The following is a 15,391-nucleotide window of genomic DNA, read 5'->3' as shown; positions in this document are numbered from 1 at the left end:
AACCAACTTCACCGAAGAATACCGGCATCTAAACAAAGGTACGACGATCGCTTTCCTCGACGAGCTGGCAGACATCAGAGACGTATTTGCCCTACCCGACCAACCTGCAGAACTATCTGAACAAGGCCATCAACCCACGTTCGACATCAACCCAGCATTACCCCGGAGCAGACAAGACCAAATACGCAGTCTTCTTCAAAGGTACACCGATTGCTTCTCATCAGCATCGAATGTGCGACGAACCCGGCTTGCCAAGCACCGCATTGTCACAGACGAACACGCACGACCACTGCGACAGAGCCCCTACCGCGTATCGCCGTTAGAACGCCAAGCTATCCGCAAGCAAGTTGAGGAAATGCTTCGTGACGACGTCATCCAGCCATCGAGGAGCCCCTGGGCAGCACCGGTCGTCCTAGTGAAAAAGAAAGACGGCACCCTTCGCTTTTGCGTCGATTACCGCCGCCTGAACAACATTACGAAGAAGGATGTCTACCCCCTCCCCCGCATCGACGATACACTGGACCGGCTGTGCAACGCTAAGTACTTCTCATCGATGGACCTGAAGAGCGGCTACTGGCAAATTGAAGTCGACGAAAGAGATCGCGAGAAGACTGCGTTCATCACGCCAGACGGACTCTTCGAGTTCAAGGTGATGCCATTCGGCCTCTGCTCTGCCCCAGCGACGTTCCAGCGAGTAATGGATACGGTGCTCGCAGGCTTGAAATGGCAGATTTGCCTAGTCTACTTAGATGACGTTGTTGTCTTCTCCTCAAGCTTTGAAGACCACCTCAGAAGGCTTCGGATAGTGCTGGAAACGATCAAGTCTTCAGGCCTGACACTGAAACGAGAGAAGTGCCACTTCGCTTACGAGGAGCTGCTGTTCCTTGGTCACGTCGTAAGCAAGGATGGAGTTCGCCCAGACCCCAAGAAGACGGCTGCGATCGCAGAGTTTCCACAGCCTAATGACAAGAAGGCTACACGCAGATTCCTTGGATTATGCGCTTATTACCGGCGATTCGTCAAGAACTTTTCGCGCATCGCTGAACCTTTGACCCAACTTACTAAGGCTGACGTGCCTTTTAAATGGGAAAGGCCGCAAGAGGAAGCTTTCAACGAACTGAAGCGGCGCTTACAGTCCCCTCCTGTGCTCGGGCACTTTGATGAAAACGCCGAAACCGAAGTTCATACCGATGCAAGCAGTGTGGGCTTAGGAGCGGTCCTCGTTCAGAAAAATGGCAGACAGGAGAAGGTTATCGCGTACGCTAGCCGTTCACTGTCGAAAGCCGAGGCCAACTACTCGACCACCGAGAAAGAATGTCTCGTCATTATTTGGGCCACGTCGAAATTTCGCCCCTACCTGTACGGACGACCATTCAAGGTTGTGAGCGATCACCATGCTCTGTGCTGGCTAGCCAATTTGAAAGATCCCTCCGGCCGCCTTGCTCGTTGGAGCCTGCGCCTTCAAGAATTCGACATAACTGTAGTCTACAAATCTGGCCGCAAGCATTCCGACGCAGACTGCTTGTCGCGAGCCCCCGTCGACGCAGCACCGGAAGAGGAAGACGACGACGCTTTCTTAGGACCGGTAAGCGCGAGCAGTTTCGCGCAGCAGCAGCGCTCGGATCCTGAGTTGCAAAGCCTTTTTGATTATCTGCAAGGCAAGACCGCATCGCCTCCCCGAGGGTTCAAGCGCCAACTGTCGTCCTTCGTCCTTCACAATAATGTCCTTCTGAAGAAGAACTTCGCGCCCAACAGGACAGTGCATCTTCTTGTCGTGCCCAAAAATCTCAGGCAAGAAATTATGCAGGCATGTCATGATGAGCCGACTGCAGGGCATCTCGGGATTGCTCGCACGTTGCACCGCATCCAGGAGAAGTACTATTGGCCGCGGCTAGCTACCGACGTTTCGCATTACGTGAAAACGTGCCGTGAGTGTCAACGACGCAAAACGCCTCCGACTAGACCAGCCGGACTCCTGAACCCCATACCACCGCCAACTAAGCCCTTTCAGCAAATCGGGATGGACCTACTCGGCCCCTTTCCTACTTCATCATCAGGTAACAAGTGGATCATCGTGGCCACCCACTACATGACCCGCTACGCCGAAGCAAAAGCGTTGCCTAGTGGTACCGCAACAGAAGTTGCAAAATTTTTTGTCGAACAAATTCTCCTCCGACACGGCGCACCCGAAGTACTCATCACAGACAGAGGAACAGCATTTACAGCGGAACTGACGCAAGCCATTTTAAAGTACAGCCAGACAAGTCATCGGAGGACAACTGCCTATCATCCGCAAACCAACGGACTCACAGAGCGTCTGAACAAGACCATCGCAGACATGCTCTCCATGTTCATCGACGCCGAACACAAGACGTGGGACTCTATTCTGCCCTACGTGATCTTCGCCTATAATACTGCCACCCAGGAGACAACCAGGTTTACTCCATTCCAGCTGGTATACGGCAGGAAGCCCACAACAACACTCGACGCAATGCTCCCGCACGTTTCCGACGAAGACAACCTCGACGTCGCCGCCTACCTTCATCGCGCCGAGGAAGCCCGAAGACTTGCACGGCTTCGCATTCAAGACCAGCAGCACACCGACGCCCGACGCTACAATCTGCGCCGACGAGACACGCATTACAAGCCAGGTGATCGGGTTTGGATATGGACGCCAGTTCGCCGCCGCGGATTGAGCGAAAAGTTGCTGCGACGCTACTTTGGCCCGTACAGGGTTCTCCGTCGCATCGGTGACCTCGACTATGAAGTCATCCCCGACGGCACGACAGCATCTCAGCGACGCCGCCCACGCCCGGAAGTCGTACATGTCGTACGCCTGAAGCCATATTATGAACGCTGAAGGACTCGAAGTTTCATTCTCCGTGTTTATTTTCATTTTAAAGCATCGAGACGATGCTTCTTTGGAAGGGGGGTAATGCCACGTATCATTGTAGTGTTTGTTCGTTCACGCTCAAGGCTGCAGGAAAGGGTTGTTATCACTTTTGTTCGTGGCGCGAGAAGCGACCAGACTAATCTCGATTGATCGCAGCCATGAAGTGCTGCATCTAGGTTTTTCTAGATTACTGTAGATGATCTTGTCCTGTTATCTGGAAGTTTCCTTGCCGCCTTTAAATTGAGCGATGCCGCGAGCGGCGGACATTCGTAGTTCGACGACCGCCGAGCACGCCTGTTGCTTACGCCGCCGCCGAGTGATTCAGTTCTTTTGAGGGCGCAAGTCAGCCCAAATAAAGAGCTTCGTTTGCAAGTATTTCTGGTGTCTTCCTGACCGCTGGACTGCCGTCACTACAACGTGACAGTACATTCTACAGTTAAGGATGGTGACATGATAAATTACACTGGCAGTATTCTTTTTGCGGGAGCGGAGGCGAGAACCCATGGGCCATGCGATGACATGAAACGACTGTAAATAAAAGATATGACTCAGAAAACTGCAGACTACCTCCACGTTCATGCTCATAATTGAAGCAAAACTCGGAAATGTCACGCCAGGCAAGCAGCCAGCAATTGTTTTTCGGGAAGGAATCGGGGTGATTTTTGGGTCAAGCAAGTTAGGTGGTACCATTGTGTGGCACGTGTCCATGAACAACACTGGCAAGCGAGCGGGAGGTAGAAGCTCGATTTCGGTGGTTATTTGGGGCCGAGGGGGGGGGGGGGGGACGACACGCCTCTCGTATACGTTCGTAGGAAATAACATCTCAATTCGTGTTAGGTTTTTCCTGTGTTAACGGAAAGGTGTACTCGTTGTAAATGGCTGAACACACATCTTAACTGAGTCGAAAGGACTCGAATTACATTTAACGCTCAAGTCATTTATTCAGAGAATATAGCGCGCCGTGCAAAAGATGCTCAGGCGCTCCGTCCACCATCGCAGCAGGCGAAGCAGACGCGCGGCGGCGGTTCCACAACGCTCCAGCGGCTGTGACGAGCGTCAAAAGCGCACCCCGGGGGAAGCCAGCGATGAGACATGCCTGATAGCAAAGATAGGACAGGCATGCGCAAAGAATGACTGGCGCGGAAGTGCCGCGAGCCTCATCAGGCGCGGTTGCGGCAGATGGCGCAGCAATGCAGTTTTGCCATAGAGTAACATAAAAGTAAAGAGCGGACACTCGGGCCCTTTCGCGGCCGAGTTCGGCGCTTCCCCGTTTCCGCCAGATGGCACTGAACGTGCAAATAAAAAAAGAAAAAGAGTATGGTCTTGGCATATCTTGGCTTGCAGTGACGTGCGCTGCGCGCCTACGGCCGCAGTTACGTCAGCAACAGCGGCGTCTTTTAAGTGCGTCAAGCCAACGGGCAAGCACGCCCAGGCGGCAGTGTGCAACGGACCGACGGTGTGAGCGGCTGTATTTTTTTGCGGCGTCTGCAAGCTTCGTGGGCACGTCCGTTTTGTGTACTGCTGTGGTGCTGCGACGGTTGTTTCTTCCGCCCCGTGAACTGTCCAACAAGAAGCTGCAGCTGTCGGCCTTAAAGGCGGCGGCGGCGGCTCTTCCAAAGAGGCAACAAAGCTGCGTCAAGGGCAGATGCCCACCACCAGGTTTTGACAGTAGAGCCTCCAAGATTCCTTTTTATGCCTATCATCTCTGAGGCCAGTGCGTTTCCCCGGGTCCGCTAGGTGCGCTGTGCACAAAAGTCGGCTAGGGTGCCTCGATGCGCGCGCTCCTCCCGCCGCCGCCGTGCAGGGTGGAGACAACCGCGTCGTCTGCTACGACGTCCGCCATTAGGATGCCCGCTCCGTACGCAGCCAAGGGCGGCGAGCCAGCCAGTGTCACATTCACGGTTTTTGTAATTTCGCGACATCGGCTGTTATGAAGCCGTGGTGGAGGACATCGGAAATTTCGTCCACCTCAGGTTTTTATTAACATGCACAGATATCGACCTAGTACAAGGCACTGTGTTTTTCAGCTCTATCGAAACTCGGCCGCCGCGGCTGTGTCGCGCCCGTGCAGCCGAGCGCCATATACCGCCCAGCGAACACATCCGGGCCACTTTTAATGTTTCTTTGTAGTTTCAAACGTGATTTATAATTTTTGCGGAGCATTACTCGCTAATACTACAAAATAAACGACTTCTGGAACATTTTTGTGTTAAGCTTGAGTATACATATAGGCATGTTCTTTCATTTTACATTACACAATATAGTACTTTACGGCTATTTTATGCTCAGAAAAGCATTCCCATAGCTATTCTGAATTTCGTTTTCCTTTCTTTCGCGTTACTTTCGATATGCAGATGGAGATAAACAAACTTTTTAATACATGCCAGATTACTTGGTGCTTCACACATATGGTTTCTATAGCATTAAATTTTGACTCACGCAGTCACGGACTATAAGCCCTGTTTAGCATATCTTATGCAGCAATATAATGTAAACTGCTCACTACTATAAATCAGATATCGATGCCGCTAAAATAAAGCAGCCACACGGTTTCTGAACAATGAAAAAAGAAACTGCATCCGATAATTAGCGATTTCCGATGTGATAGCTTGTTTATTTGGTCGGAAACCTTAAAATGTCAAAAACAAGCGCTACAACTCACTGCAAATTAACTGCAGCGCATCTCTTGCTTCCATGCCCATTGACTCTCGCAGCTTCGAGCTGACGCAGGTGAATGCGTAGCCGTACTCTTGCATAACTTGATATCAGTATGTTTGCCAGAGAATCCTTGTGTTGCTGACAGGCCTCCATAGTGAATCGTGTGTTCTTGTTTAAATATTCTGTGACAGCCTTTAGAGGGGACTTAAGGGTGAACAGATTGTCTGTCCAGGACGTGATTCCTTTAAAGTGCTCTTCGCAGGATTGAAGAAGGCTCATAACCGCACCACTCGGATAACACAAGTTCTCACCATCTTGGACGTACTCTTTCAGTGCAGTTAAATATGCATGCTCATGGTTCGTCGAGCCAAGCATTGCAGCCTTGCACTGCTCGCAGTTCGTTTTCTTCAAAATTCCTTTCACAACAAATCCGCCAATATGATGCAAAATACTGCACTCAATTGAAGTCAGTGCTTCAATGAACAGAATTTCCCCATCGTCAATTTCCTCTTCAACATCTCCAACGTAGTCTTTTTTTCCTTGTGAAATCATATCAAGCAGGTACTCAGAATCATCCGTTTCATAGCTTGAGGTTGCTGGTGTGTGCAAAAACTGACTGACGCATACAAGTTTCAAAGCACATTTCATGTCATACGCGTTTGGAACGGGTTTCCTGTGACGCACAACAGAAAAAAGATTCTCCAGGCAGTCCTGTAGCAGTCTCCCGGTGAGAAAGAATTTGTAGCCATCCATTTTAAGCACAATATCTTGCAAACGAAGGACAACTGTTGTTGCAATCATGAGACCTGCCTGTGAGGGCTTCCACTGGGATGTGCTGCCCATCTGCATGCCTTGAATTGTGTCCACTGCCAGGCGCAACATGTGCAAGGCTTCATGGTACTTTGCCATATCTTGCCAACTAAGTGCAACTGACGGATGTCGTGAGGACATCAGTTTGTACCATTTTGCGATGAGCTCCAGGAACCATGCTGTGGTTTCAGCTTCTGGTTCGAGCACTTTCTCTCTTATTAGGCAACGAATGGCGGCTGGGGATTCCTTGAAGAACTGAACTGCTATGCCGACCTTCATTTTTGTGAAGTGGCCTTTGCTGACATGAGCTTCAGAAAGTTTGGGTGCAATTTTCAGCTCTTTGCTAGAGTCGTATTCTACGACAGCGCGCACGTGCTCCAGCTTGACTTTGTTTGAGGGTAAGCTATGTTGGCAGACAGTTGCATCGCTCAGCGTAAAGTCAATAGAGTTTAAAAGCTGACCTCGGATATTTTTTATCACGTGAGCCGCGTCCGCAGTGAAAAAGAGTTCCTTTCCCTGAAGCATCGGATGAGGGATTGAGCACACAGTGTTAGAATTCCTATGGCTAGAAAAACCTAACTCGCGCCACATAGCTCTGTTGGACGCTCCCATATCAGAGGTTACCACAAGCACTCTAAGAGAAATGTCAGCGCAAAGCTGCACGATTTCCAGAACAAAACTCTTAAGCAGACCCCCGTCGACAGAGCTTCCTGTAAAATGGTATGCGATTACCTGCTTCCACCTTGTGTTCAATCCTCCGACCATAAACACTAAGCAATGACATGCAGGTTCATCTGGAACTGCTGGAAATGTTTTCCCTCCAAACACAATGTCTTCAGCACGATCGAGGTCATACCCTTGTGCAATTTCCATTTCATCGAGATAAAGCACACAATCTTTTTCAATATCTTCCATGCCCTCTGCTTTTACTCTGAGAACGTCAATCACTTCAGTTAAGATTCCTGGTAGGAACTTGAGTCCCTGAAGACGACGGACAAGAGTCCTATTAGAAGGCAGTGGGTACCCAAGTCTTCTTAGGGTTTCGTAGCCTGAAGTTCCACTCGCAAATTTGATCTGAAGGGCTTGTTTAATTGTTTTGGACGACCAGGTGGAACCTTTGTTGCTGTTCCGAGACAGGGCTCGCATTTGGTCTTGATTTAGGAACTTCAGTTTTTTTCGTAACATTTCGCTGGCCTTTTCCATTTTTTGAAGCTTCCTTTTAATTGACTTATTTGTAGCACTTGTTTTGCTGTGAACTTCGCTAAGTTTCGCGTATTTTTTCTTCATGTCCTCTAGCTGTTTATTAAGTGTAGCACATGAGCTGTTACTGCACTTCTCTGCACGGGTTGCACGAAGTGCGCAGGCAACTTGCAGGGAATCATCTGTGGCGGGTATTGAAGTTTCTGGAATGGAACTTGGGCGAGGTGAGTTGTTCATCTGACTTTGAGCCGTCTCCCTGTCGTCACTGGGCAATGGCTGCAGTTCTTGATTTGCCGTGTGTGGCATATCAGCCATGTCGTTGACGTATTGGTCCTGAATTTCTGTTGATGTGGTATCAGAAGCACTCTGTTGATGCTGCAGAGTGCCCCTTTGCTCTGCTGCCGCAGGCACCCCTTGTAACCTTTCCTTTGGCGGCTTCCTGTGCTTAGGCATCGCTGAAAAAAGAGAGGCCACACATGCTGCAAATCAGATGGTGCATTATTTTATCATTACGAACGAGCATGCTCCAAGTCTTGCTACGTTTAGACATAAAATTAAATAAAATGCAAAATTGTCAGCATCATGCTTCTGGGCGGAAGGCGCGGCTGATTTACCTCCCTGTAAAAAATGAAAACGAGCTATTCTATTGACCGGAGGTATGAAGAGTCTTACTGTAATGTGAGCCGCCTAATTCTCTGAAGAAACATTTGTGTGAATTTTATGTTCGTGTTTTTGCACTTTATGCTTTTGTGTTTTGTTCTGAAATTGTTACCCCTCTTGCTAGGACCCTTCACTGGGTCTGCAGTATGATGAAAAAAAAAAATAATCGCTCCACGTGAGTCTACAAATGGCCGGTCATTACAGTACTAAGTTAGAACAATCAGGCTAAGAATGAAAGAAGCAATAGGATTAGGAAAGAAGCGTTGCAAACTTTCGTTAATGTAGAAATATGTGGCTTATTATACCTCTGAAGGAAAAAAGCGTTGGCACAGCATTGGGCTTCAATTTTTTCCACCCGTCAGCCCTATTCTGCTCAAAGGCGCTTTCTTCAAAATGTGCCTGTAACACAGAAACATGCAATGATCAGACAAACTTATTAATGTTTAAATTGAGAGGGCTTCACACTAACATTCTAAACAGCTAAAAATAAGTAACACAAACAGGGATATGCCCAAGCAGTTATAAGTGAAATTCAGGTGCTTGTTAAGATATACTAAGAAAGAGGCAAAAGACCTTCGACTTCTTTCTGAAAAAAAAAAAAACGGGGAGAGTGCGAGGAAATTATTGGACACTGAAGAGATGTGTGCTTCCCATGTTAAGATACTAAAGGTTCTTGCCTTTGCTGCTAGGTGGAACATGGGCAGTGAGCTAAGAAATTCCTTTAAAAATAAAACGTTGCACTCATATATGTGCGCGCAAGAAGGCAATGCTGTAAGTCAATCCTGGATTTTTCACGACTTCCCGCTTTCGATCATGCTGTCCACAAATTTTGTGGAGCTTCAATGAAACAGCTTTCTCTTTCGTCTGATCCTGTCATCACCATTAAGAAATTTCCGTTGTTAAAGGGCTCCGTAGTCATGAAATCCTCGTCACTCATCTCCAGTCAGATGTTCAGATAATTCACCGGTCATCGAATGGGGAAAGAAAAGCGAATGTCTAGACAAGCGTGATCACAAAACACATATCGATCACCAAGTTAAGCGTGCCTTTATACATGCAGTAACTACCAATTAGCCGTTAGTAAACTAGTCATAACGAATCCTGACATGATTGTCATGGCCACACATGCGTCTTGCTTGGTCATACGCCTCATTTCTTTTTCTCTCTCACACACACACACACACACAAACGGGCGCGCGCACGCACGCACACCGTCTGAGTTGGACAGCGGCACAAGAATACAACGCCGAGAAAATTCCTCAAAGCGCTCTGTATGTCATAGCATAAAAGGTAACTTAGAGCTCCCCTTACGTTCCACTGCGCACAAAAAAGAAATTGCACAAGGATCCGGTAGCAAAGAGCGCACATCTTTACGCGCTCGCAGTACTACATGTACAACAAGAGATTATAAGAACTAAGCATGTCGTGTTGCCCAGAAATAAACGAGTTAAACACGCAAGCATATGCGCCAGATATCTAGGATACAAGACTGACAAACGCTACGGTATAAAGCATGCAAATGAAAGAATAACTACGAATACAGAAGAAGCATAACTTACGCTGCATACACACGAGCGGTCCGTGGGTTGCCACTTGTCGCGCTTGATTTTTACGAGCCAGAGAAGCCGTCTTTTCGGTTCTTTAGGGAACCGGTACATCTTCCACTCATTTCGTGAGTGGTTCGTGCACTGGGGCACGCAACACCCGGGCATTTTGTCCCAGAAAACGCCGCGCACGTGCCTCTCCCAAGCAGCCGCGGCGACGCGTGGGGAGCGAAATGGCCGCTGCCGCTCCGGAGGCGGCGTTCGCCCCTTCAAAGAATGGCACCACCCTCCAAGAGGGCGCGCGCATCGAGGCACCCTAAAGTCGGCCGCTGGGGCCTACGGGAGTGTCCGCTCTTTACTTCTATATTACTCTATGGTTTTGCGTCGCTCCGCCACGCGCTGGAGATCCCGCGAACTTTTGCTGCTGACAGTACATTTCGTATTGGGTACAGGCTGTTCAACAGTGGTTTTCAGAGGACCTCCTTGCCTGCTCAACTTCTCAAGTTTTGGTAAGCACACTCTGTAGCTGACACCTTTTCTTTCACTTCATGATTTCTTGTATAGGTCTAGGCTCTTTGCTAATGTTCATTCCACAAGCCCCATTATTTGTTTGTCCTTTAGAACTCCAACTGTTGACCGGAGGAGCAAGGACCTGGTCTAGTTTCACGCAAATTAATAGCAGCACCTTGTACTTGGTTGTTATGACGAGTTGGCCTGGAGATTGTTTCAGTTCTGAGGTGGGAATCTGGAGTAATGCTTCTTTTGCAGTGGTGTAAGTAATCTCTTGCAGTGGTGTAAGTAATCTCTTGCCCACTGTTTGAGATTCATCGTACAGATTAGAAAGGGCTTCTTTGGCAATGCAGTGTTAGGAACACACGCACTTTTATTTGTCTTATCTTTCAGATGTGCCCTGTGTGGCTGTCAAGTTAAGGTCCAAGATTTAACACATCTCGTGTATACTGAAGTGATGCAGGCATTACCAGGACAGCAGCATCTCTGCTGTTTTCATGCGACGGTGCAAGACGTCAAACATCAAGCACTTTTGATTCAGCCACATCTTGTAGGTAAGAGAAAGCCTGTTTGCAAGATGCAGCTTAGGAGGTTCTATGAGTACCGTGTGCATCACAGTAAGGCAGTGCACTTGCTATTGACTGCTTGGCTTTCAGTGTCCATGCATGCTGTTTGGATTTTGCTTCTGTTAAAGGCCTCCACAGTGATTGACTTCTTGAGTTTATGGTGAGCCGTAGCACTCTGCTGAAATGCCGCTTGCAGTGATATCATATGCATCTATGTTTTTAATTAGCTTATTTTATTGCCTGTGCTGTCACTCCTTGCCCTTTCTTGGTCTTATTTGCTTCAGACTCCTCATTGGCCATTCTACATGCACCTGACTGACTGTGCTTTTGGTTACTCTAATATTTTTCACTTCTGCAGGCTGCTGAAGAGAGCTGGATTTGACTTCCTCTTGTTACAGTCTAGTTGGCATCCTCCTTGCAAGAAAAGCGATTTTTGGAACACCTAGCGAGCTCTTCAGTGCCATCCACATCACAGCAACTTGCTCATCAACGCATCCGTTGTGAACAAGGCCCGGGGCCGAATGAATTTTTGATTTAACAATTGGTTGCTGCTCGACATTTTCCCGCCATCCAAGTGCTTACCGTTGTAACGTCAGCCAAACCAGTGAAGCTACCTCCTCCGTGGCTTCTAACATTAATTTCCTGATCCTTTTCTTTTTTTTGTGGGTGTGTATGCACTGAATTCAATAAAGAGTAACGCAGTGACTGAAAAGTGTGCTAGCACATGCATTTATGGCTCATTACTACAGCCATACATCCCTTGTAATGTGGGCTCATTGTTCGGGTCATTGCAAATCAGTTTTCGAGTTCATTTTTGAGTGGTGTATACCAGAAAAATGAACTATAACATTTTTAAAGCTTTAGAGGGTTTAAAGGCAGCACTAAAATCAGTCTTGAAACGCGTACAATAATACGGGCACCCATTTCGGAAAAAAAAAGGAACGTCTAAAAAAATTCTAGAAAAGTTCTACCTCAGAAGTTTTCTAGCCGTATACAAGCGTAGCGTTAGCAGAGCTAATAGAGGGCTAGTGAACGTCTAAGTCTAAAAAACTGCTTAGGTAAAACTTCTTCTAGATGTCAAGCTTTTTTTTCCGAGACTTTTTTTAGACATCTATTAGCGCTTTTTGTGTTTCGTGGGTGCGCTGCGCGTCTGCAGAGGGCCGCCATCTCCAGCGACATCTTCCCTTTGTGGGACCCCGGAGGCGCTCCAGCAAAGAGACTGTTGGCATCAGGAATCGTCGGGTCTCGGGGCCAAAGGCTCATTTTGGGTCAGGGCAAGGGCTTCTCCCATGTCTCTCCAATTCTGCCCTTCAACTGGTCAAGCACACCCCGCAAAAGTGACAGCGGCACTGGCCGGAGGAGAAAAGAACCGGTGCAAAACTGCGAGGGAAGTCGGGGAATGCCGCAGGCGCCGACGCTGAGAGGAGGGCGAAGAAGGGGCTCCAGCGTGGAAAGAATAGAGTTTTAGCTGAGCGGGTTTACTGTCCGCTCGGCTCCCAGTTCCTAGCGGAGCCACAGCGGAGCGTCGCGCAAGAGTAGTTTTAGCGCTGCGTCTTCCCCGTCCGCTCAAGCGAGGCGACTCGTTGCGCCTCCTAGTGGTGGTAATTAAAACTACCAAGACTCTCTCATTTATGAGTGAATAAATTAATAATAGTTGATTACGTTTACTGTGCATTTGTTGTAACTGCGGTGGTTTGGTTCTAACTGCGCTGTTTTCATATTACGAAAAATAGAGGAGTTTGCCATTGCGAGAGCCAAGTCAAGACCACGCAAGCCATTCTTCGGAGCGCGTTGTCGTGAGCGTTTGTGATCGTTGGGTGCGCGTGCGGGCATCGTGTTCGAGTTTTTCCCGAGTTTCGTTTGCAGGGTATCCGTCACCGCCTGTTCGCGATGCCGAAAAGTATACTACGAGACGCGCTCCTACTCTCGCAGTTGAAGTGGTCCGAAATAGAGGACTTATGTCTAGAAGTGTTCGGACAAAATCGCCGTGACCCGCTTTCCGTGCACGGGTTCATGAACATCGATACGATGGACAGTGGAGTCTTTCGGACTGCATTTCGATTCGAGAAAGGCGATATACGCAGGCTGCAGCGGGTATTGCTAATACCCGATGCGCTGACCACTCCGCAAAGGGCGACAGTGCCCGGGGATGAGGCCTGCATCACCTTACGTCGACTCCCGTATCCGAACCGCCTCCGCGGCCTCGAAGGCGTTTTCTGGCGGCACAGTTCGACCCTATCGTCTGCGACAAACACCGTTCTTCAGCACCTGGAAGAGAAGTTCTTCCATCTCCTGGATGATGTCAACAATCATTCTTGGCTCAACATTGACACACTGGAGAGGTTTTCGCAGGTAAGGAGCAAAACGCAGCAAAATTGCGCAAATGAAAATTGCTTACACAATCGCCCTACTGTTTTCAGGCCGTTCTCGCCAAAGGAGCCCCGCTGAAGAATTGTTGAGGGTTTATCGACGGTACGACGCGGCCAATTTGCCGGCCGTCGAAAGACCAGAAGATCTATTTCAGTGGGCACAAACGCGTCCATGCTGCGTTTGTGCCCGAATGGGATCATCTGCCAGTTAGACGGATCGTATCCAGGCAGCAAACATGACGCCGGTGAGTGTCAAAACGTCGCCGCTAAAAGCCCTAACGAGCGTACACTGTGTAACAAGCTGCTCCTAAGCCCGCAGCTTGGATACCGGCTTTTTCTGTGCTAATTTTGCGGCATAGTTTCTTTTTATACCCTTCCAGGTAACTTCGCGAAGAGCGATGTGTATACAAAGTTGGAGCGGCTAGTCAAAGGTCAAACCTATTGCATATATGGAGACCCGGCCTACCCACTGAGGCCCCTCCTGATGAAGCCTTATGGCGGTGCCCATATAACACCACAACAGATAGCTTTCAACAAAGCCATGAGTACCGTGAGGCAGGCAGTTGAGTGGGGCTTCGGGAAGATTGTTGCAGTGTTCGCCTTTTGTGACTTCAAAAAGAACCAAAAGATCTACTGCCAAAATGTGCCAAGGATCTTCAAAGGAAGTGCCCTCCTCGCCAACTGCCACACATGTTTGTACAGTGCCCAGGTTTCACAGTACTTTGGCGTCGACCCCCCATCACTTGAAGTTTACCTAGCCCCTCGCTAACGCCACACTTCAGCATATAAATTGGGTGGCATTTGCCTGTTATACTTCTGTTTACAAGGTTCCCGCAGCACTGGGCCCCTTGAGCTATAGTCGGATACAACTCGGGAACGAAGCGGCTTTTCCTCGACAAAGGACCGCCTTCTAGCCAATGGTGTCGACCGATTCTCATGAACCTGCGAGCATCACAACGCAAGGAGGGGACTATCCCCTTTCATCTCCAACTCCATGCATTGCCGTGCTAGCAGACTCAAGAGAATCAGCCGAAGCCATTGCTTGAAGGGGGTCCTTTAAGAGAAAAACTGCTTAGTTCTTGAGTCGTCTCCAACTATAGTTGTAAAAACAGTACAAAAGAGATCACATTGGTTTAACCAGTGCACTTATACATGTCTGGAAGCTAGAGGCCCGTGTAGTGTGCGGTGTCAGTGCACATTACAGAACACCAGGTGGTCGAAATTTCAGGAGCCCTTCACTACGGCGTCCATCATAGCTTGAGTTGCTTTGGGACGTTAAACCCCACAAACCACAACCACATCATTGTCACTTGCATGTAGTAAATGAACATTCGATCAAGATTTACTGCTAGTGATGGCCTGCACATATTAGAGGTGCTCTTGATAGCTACACGAAAAATCGGCACGACCGTCCACTCATTTTAGCTATTTATTATTCAAGCCCCTGAGGTGCTCTTTCCTTCCAAAAGTTGCTCAAGCCGGTCCAGGCGGGCGAGCAGACGACTATGCTCCTCTTCTCGGCGTTGCACATCAAGGCGGTGCCTCTCTTCTTCAAGAGCCAATTTCCTTGTTTGAAAACACAACAGCATGAGGTCACACCACAATTTAGTGCTGAAAAGTCTTCTGTGACTTGTAATGTACTCGCCTTCTCCAACTAAAGGATGCATGTATAACAGGGAACTGTAAACACACCAAAAACAAAAAACCTGCATACATGCATGTGTACACCACCCCATGGGCTGTATACTTTAGACAGGGCGTGTACACTCTTTTTCAAAGTGCTGTGTGGATGCTTGTGCATAGGGTTTGGACATAAATTTTTATGTTACAAAGATTCTTACTTTTTTTCAGTGTTTATTTCACAGGACAACTTCCTTTTTTTTTCAACGAATATTATAAATCCGACTAATGAATTACTGACTTTTTTCGGTGATTTAATGTGCCAATCTTGTCCACTCTAAACTCACTTGTAGTCTATCTCTGTGTTTTCTTAACACCGTTCTCTTAACACCAAAGTTATATAAAATTGATATGAATTGATATAAAAATTCCTTACACTATTGCTCATTTGTTTTCGGGCTGTTCAAGGCAAGGGAACCCCCCCTTGATGTTAATCTTGAATGGCTCGAGTTTCTGTTCAGGTGTGGTTTCTGTCACCAAACTGAGTGCATTACGTAGGCA

At 48.3% G+C, this 15,391-nt stretch overlaps 1 protein-coding gene across 2 annotated transcripts; it reads right to left on the bottom strand.

Moving 5' to 3' along the window:
- Nucleotides 1-4,662: 4,662 nt before the first annotated feature.
- Nucleotides 4,663-10,075, bottom strand: LOC149324821 (uncharacterized). Of its 2 annotated transcripts, XM_089565251.1 has the most exons (4): nt 9,781-9,907; nt 8,527-8,620; nt 7,911-8,016; nt 4,663-6,492 (listed from the first exon to the last, which is right to left on the bottom strand). In XM_089565251.1, exons 2-4 carry the CDS (start codon nt 8,554-8,556, stop codon nt 5,552-5,554), a joined length of 1,077 nt encoding a protein of 358 aa, XP_089421377.1. In that variant the 5' UTR covers nt 8,557-8,620; nt 9,781-9,907; the 3' UTR covers nt 4,663-5,551. The 2 variants fall into 2 exon arrangements, with proteins under 2 accessions (XP_089421377.1, XP_089421376.1); XM_089565250.1 differs by having other exon boundaries at nt 4,663-8,016; nt 9,781-10,075.
- Nucleotides 10,076-15,391: the final 5,316 nt, after the last annotated feature.

Source organism: Amblyomma mixtum, unplaced genomic scaffold (assembly GCF_055824585.1).
Source record: "Amblyomma mixtum isolate Tamu unplaced genomic scaffold, ASM5582458v1 scaffold_137, whole genome shotgun sequence".
NCBI classification, from domain to species: domain Eukaryota; kingdom Metazoa; phylum Arthropoda; class Arachnida; order Ixodida; family Ixodidae; genus Amblyomma; species Amblyomma mixtum.
The sequence above is the reverse complement of the archived record's forward strand: the minus strand, read 5'-3'. Positions and strand labels throughout refer to the sequence as shown.

Coding starts and splice junctions, on each gene's coding strand:
- LOC149324821 (XM_089565250.1), bottom strand. CDS start 9,933: ATGCCCGGGTGTTGCGTGCCCCAGTGCACGAACCACTCACGAAATGAG. Junction 8,621..9,780: donor ACCGCTCGTGTGTATGCAGC/GTAAGTTATGCT, acceptor TCTGTGTTACAG/GCACATTTTGAAGAAAGCGC. Junction 8,017..8,526: donor AACGCTTTTTTCCTTCAGAG/GTATAATAAGCC, acceptor CTCTTTTTTCAG/CGATGCCTAAGCACAGGAAG.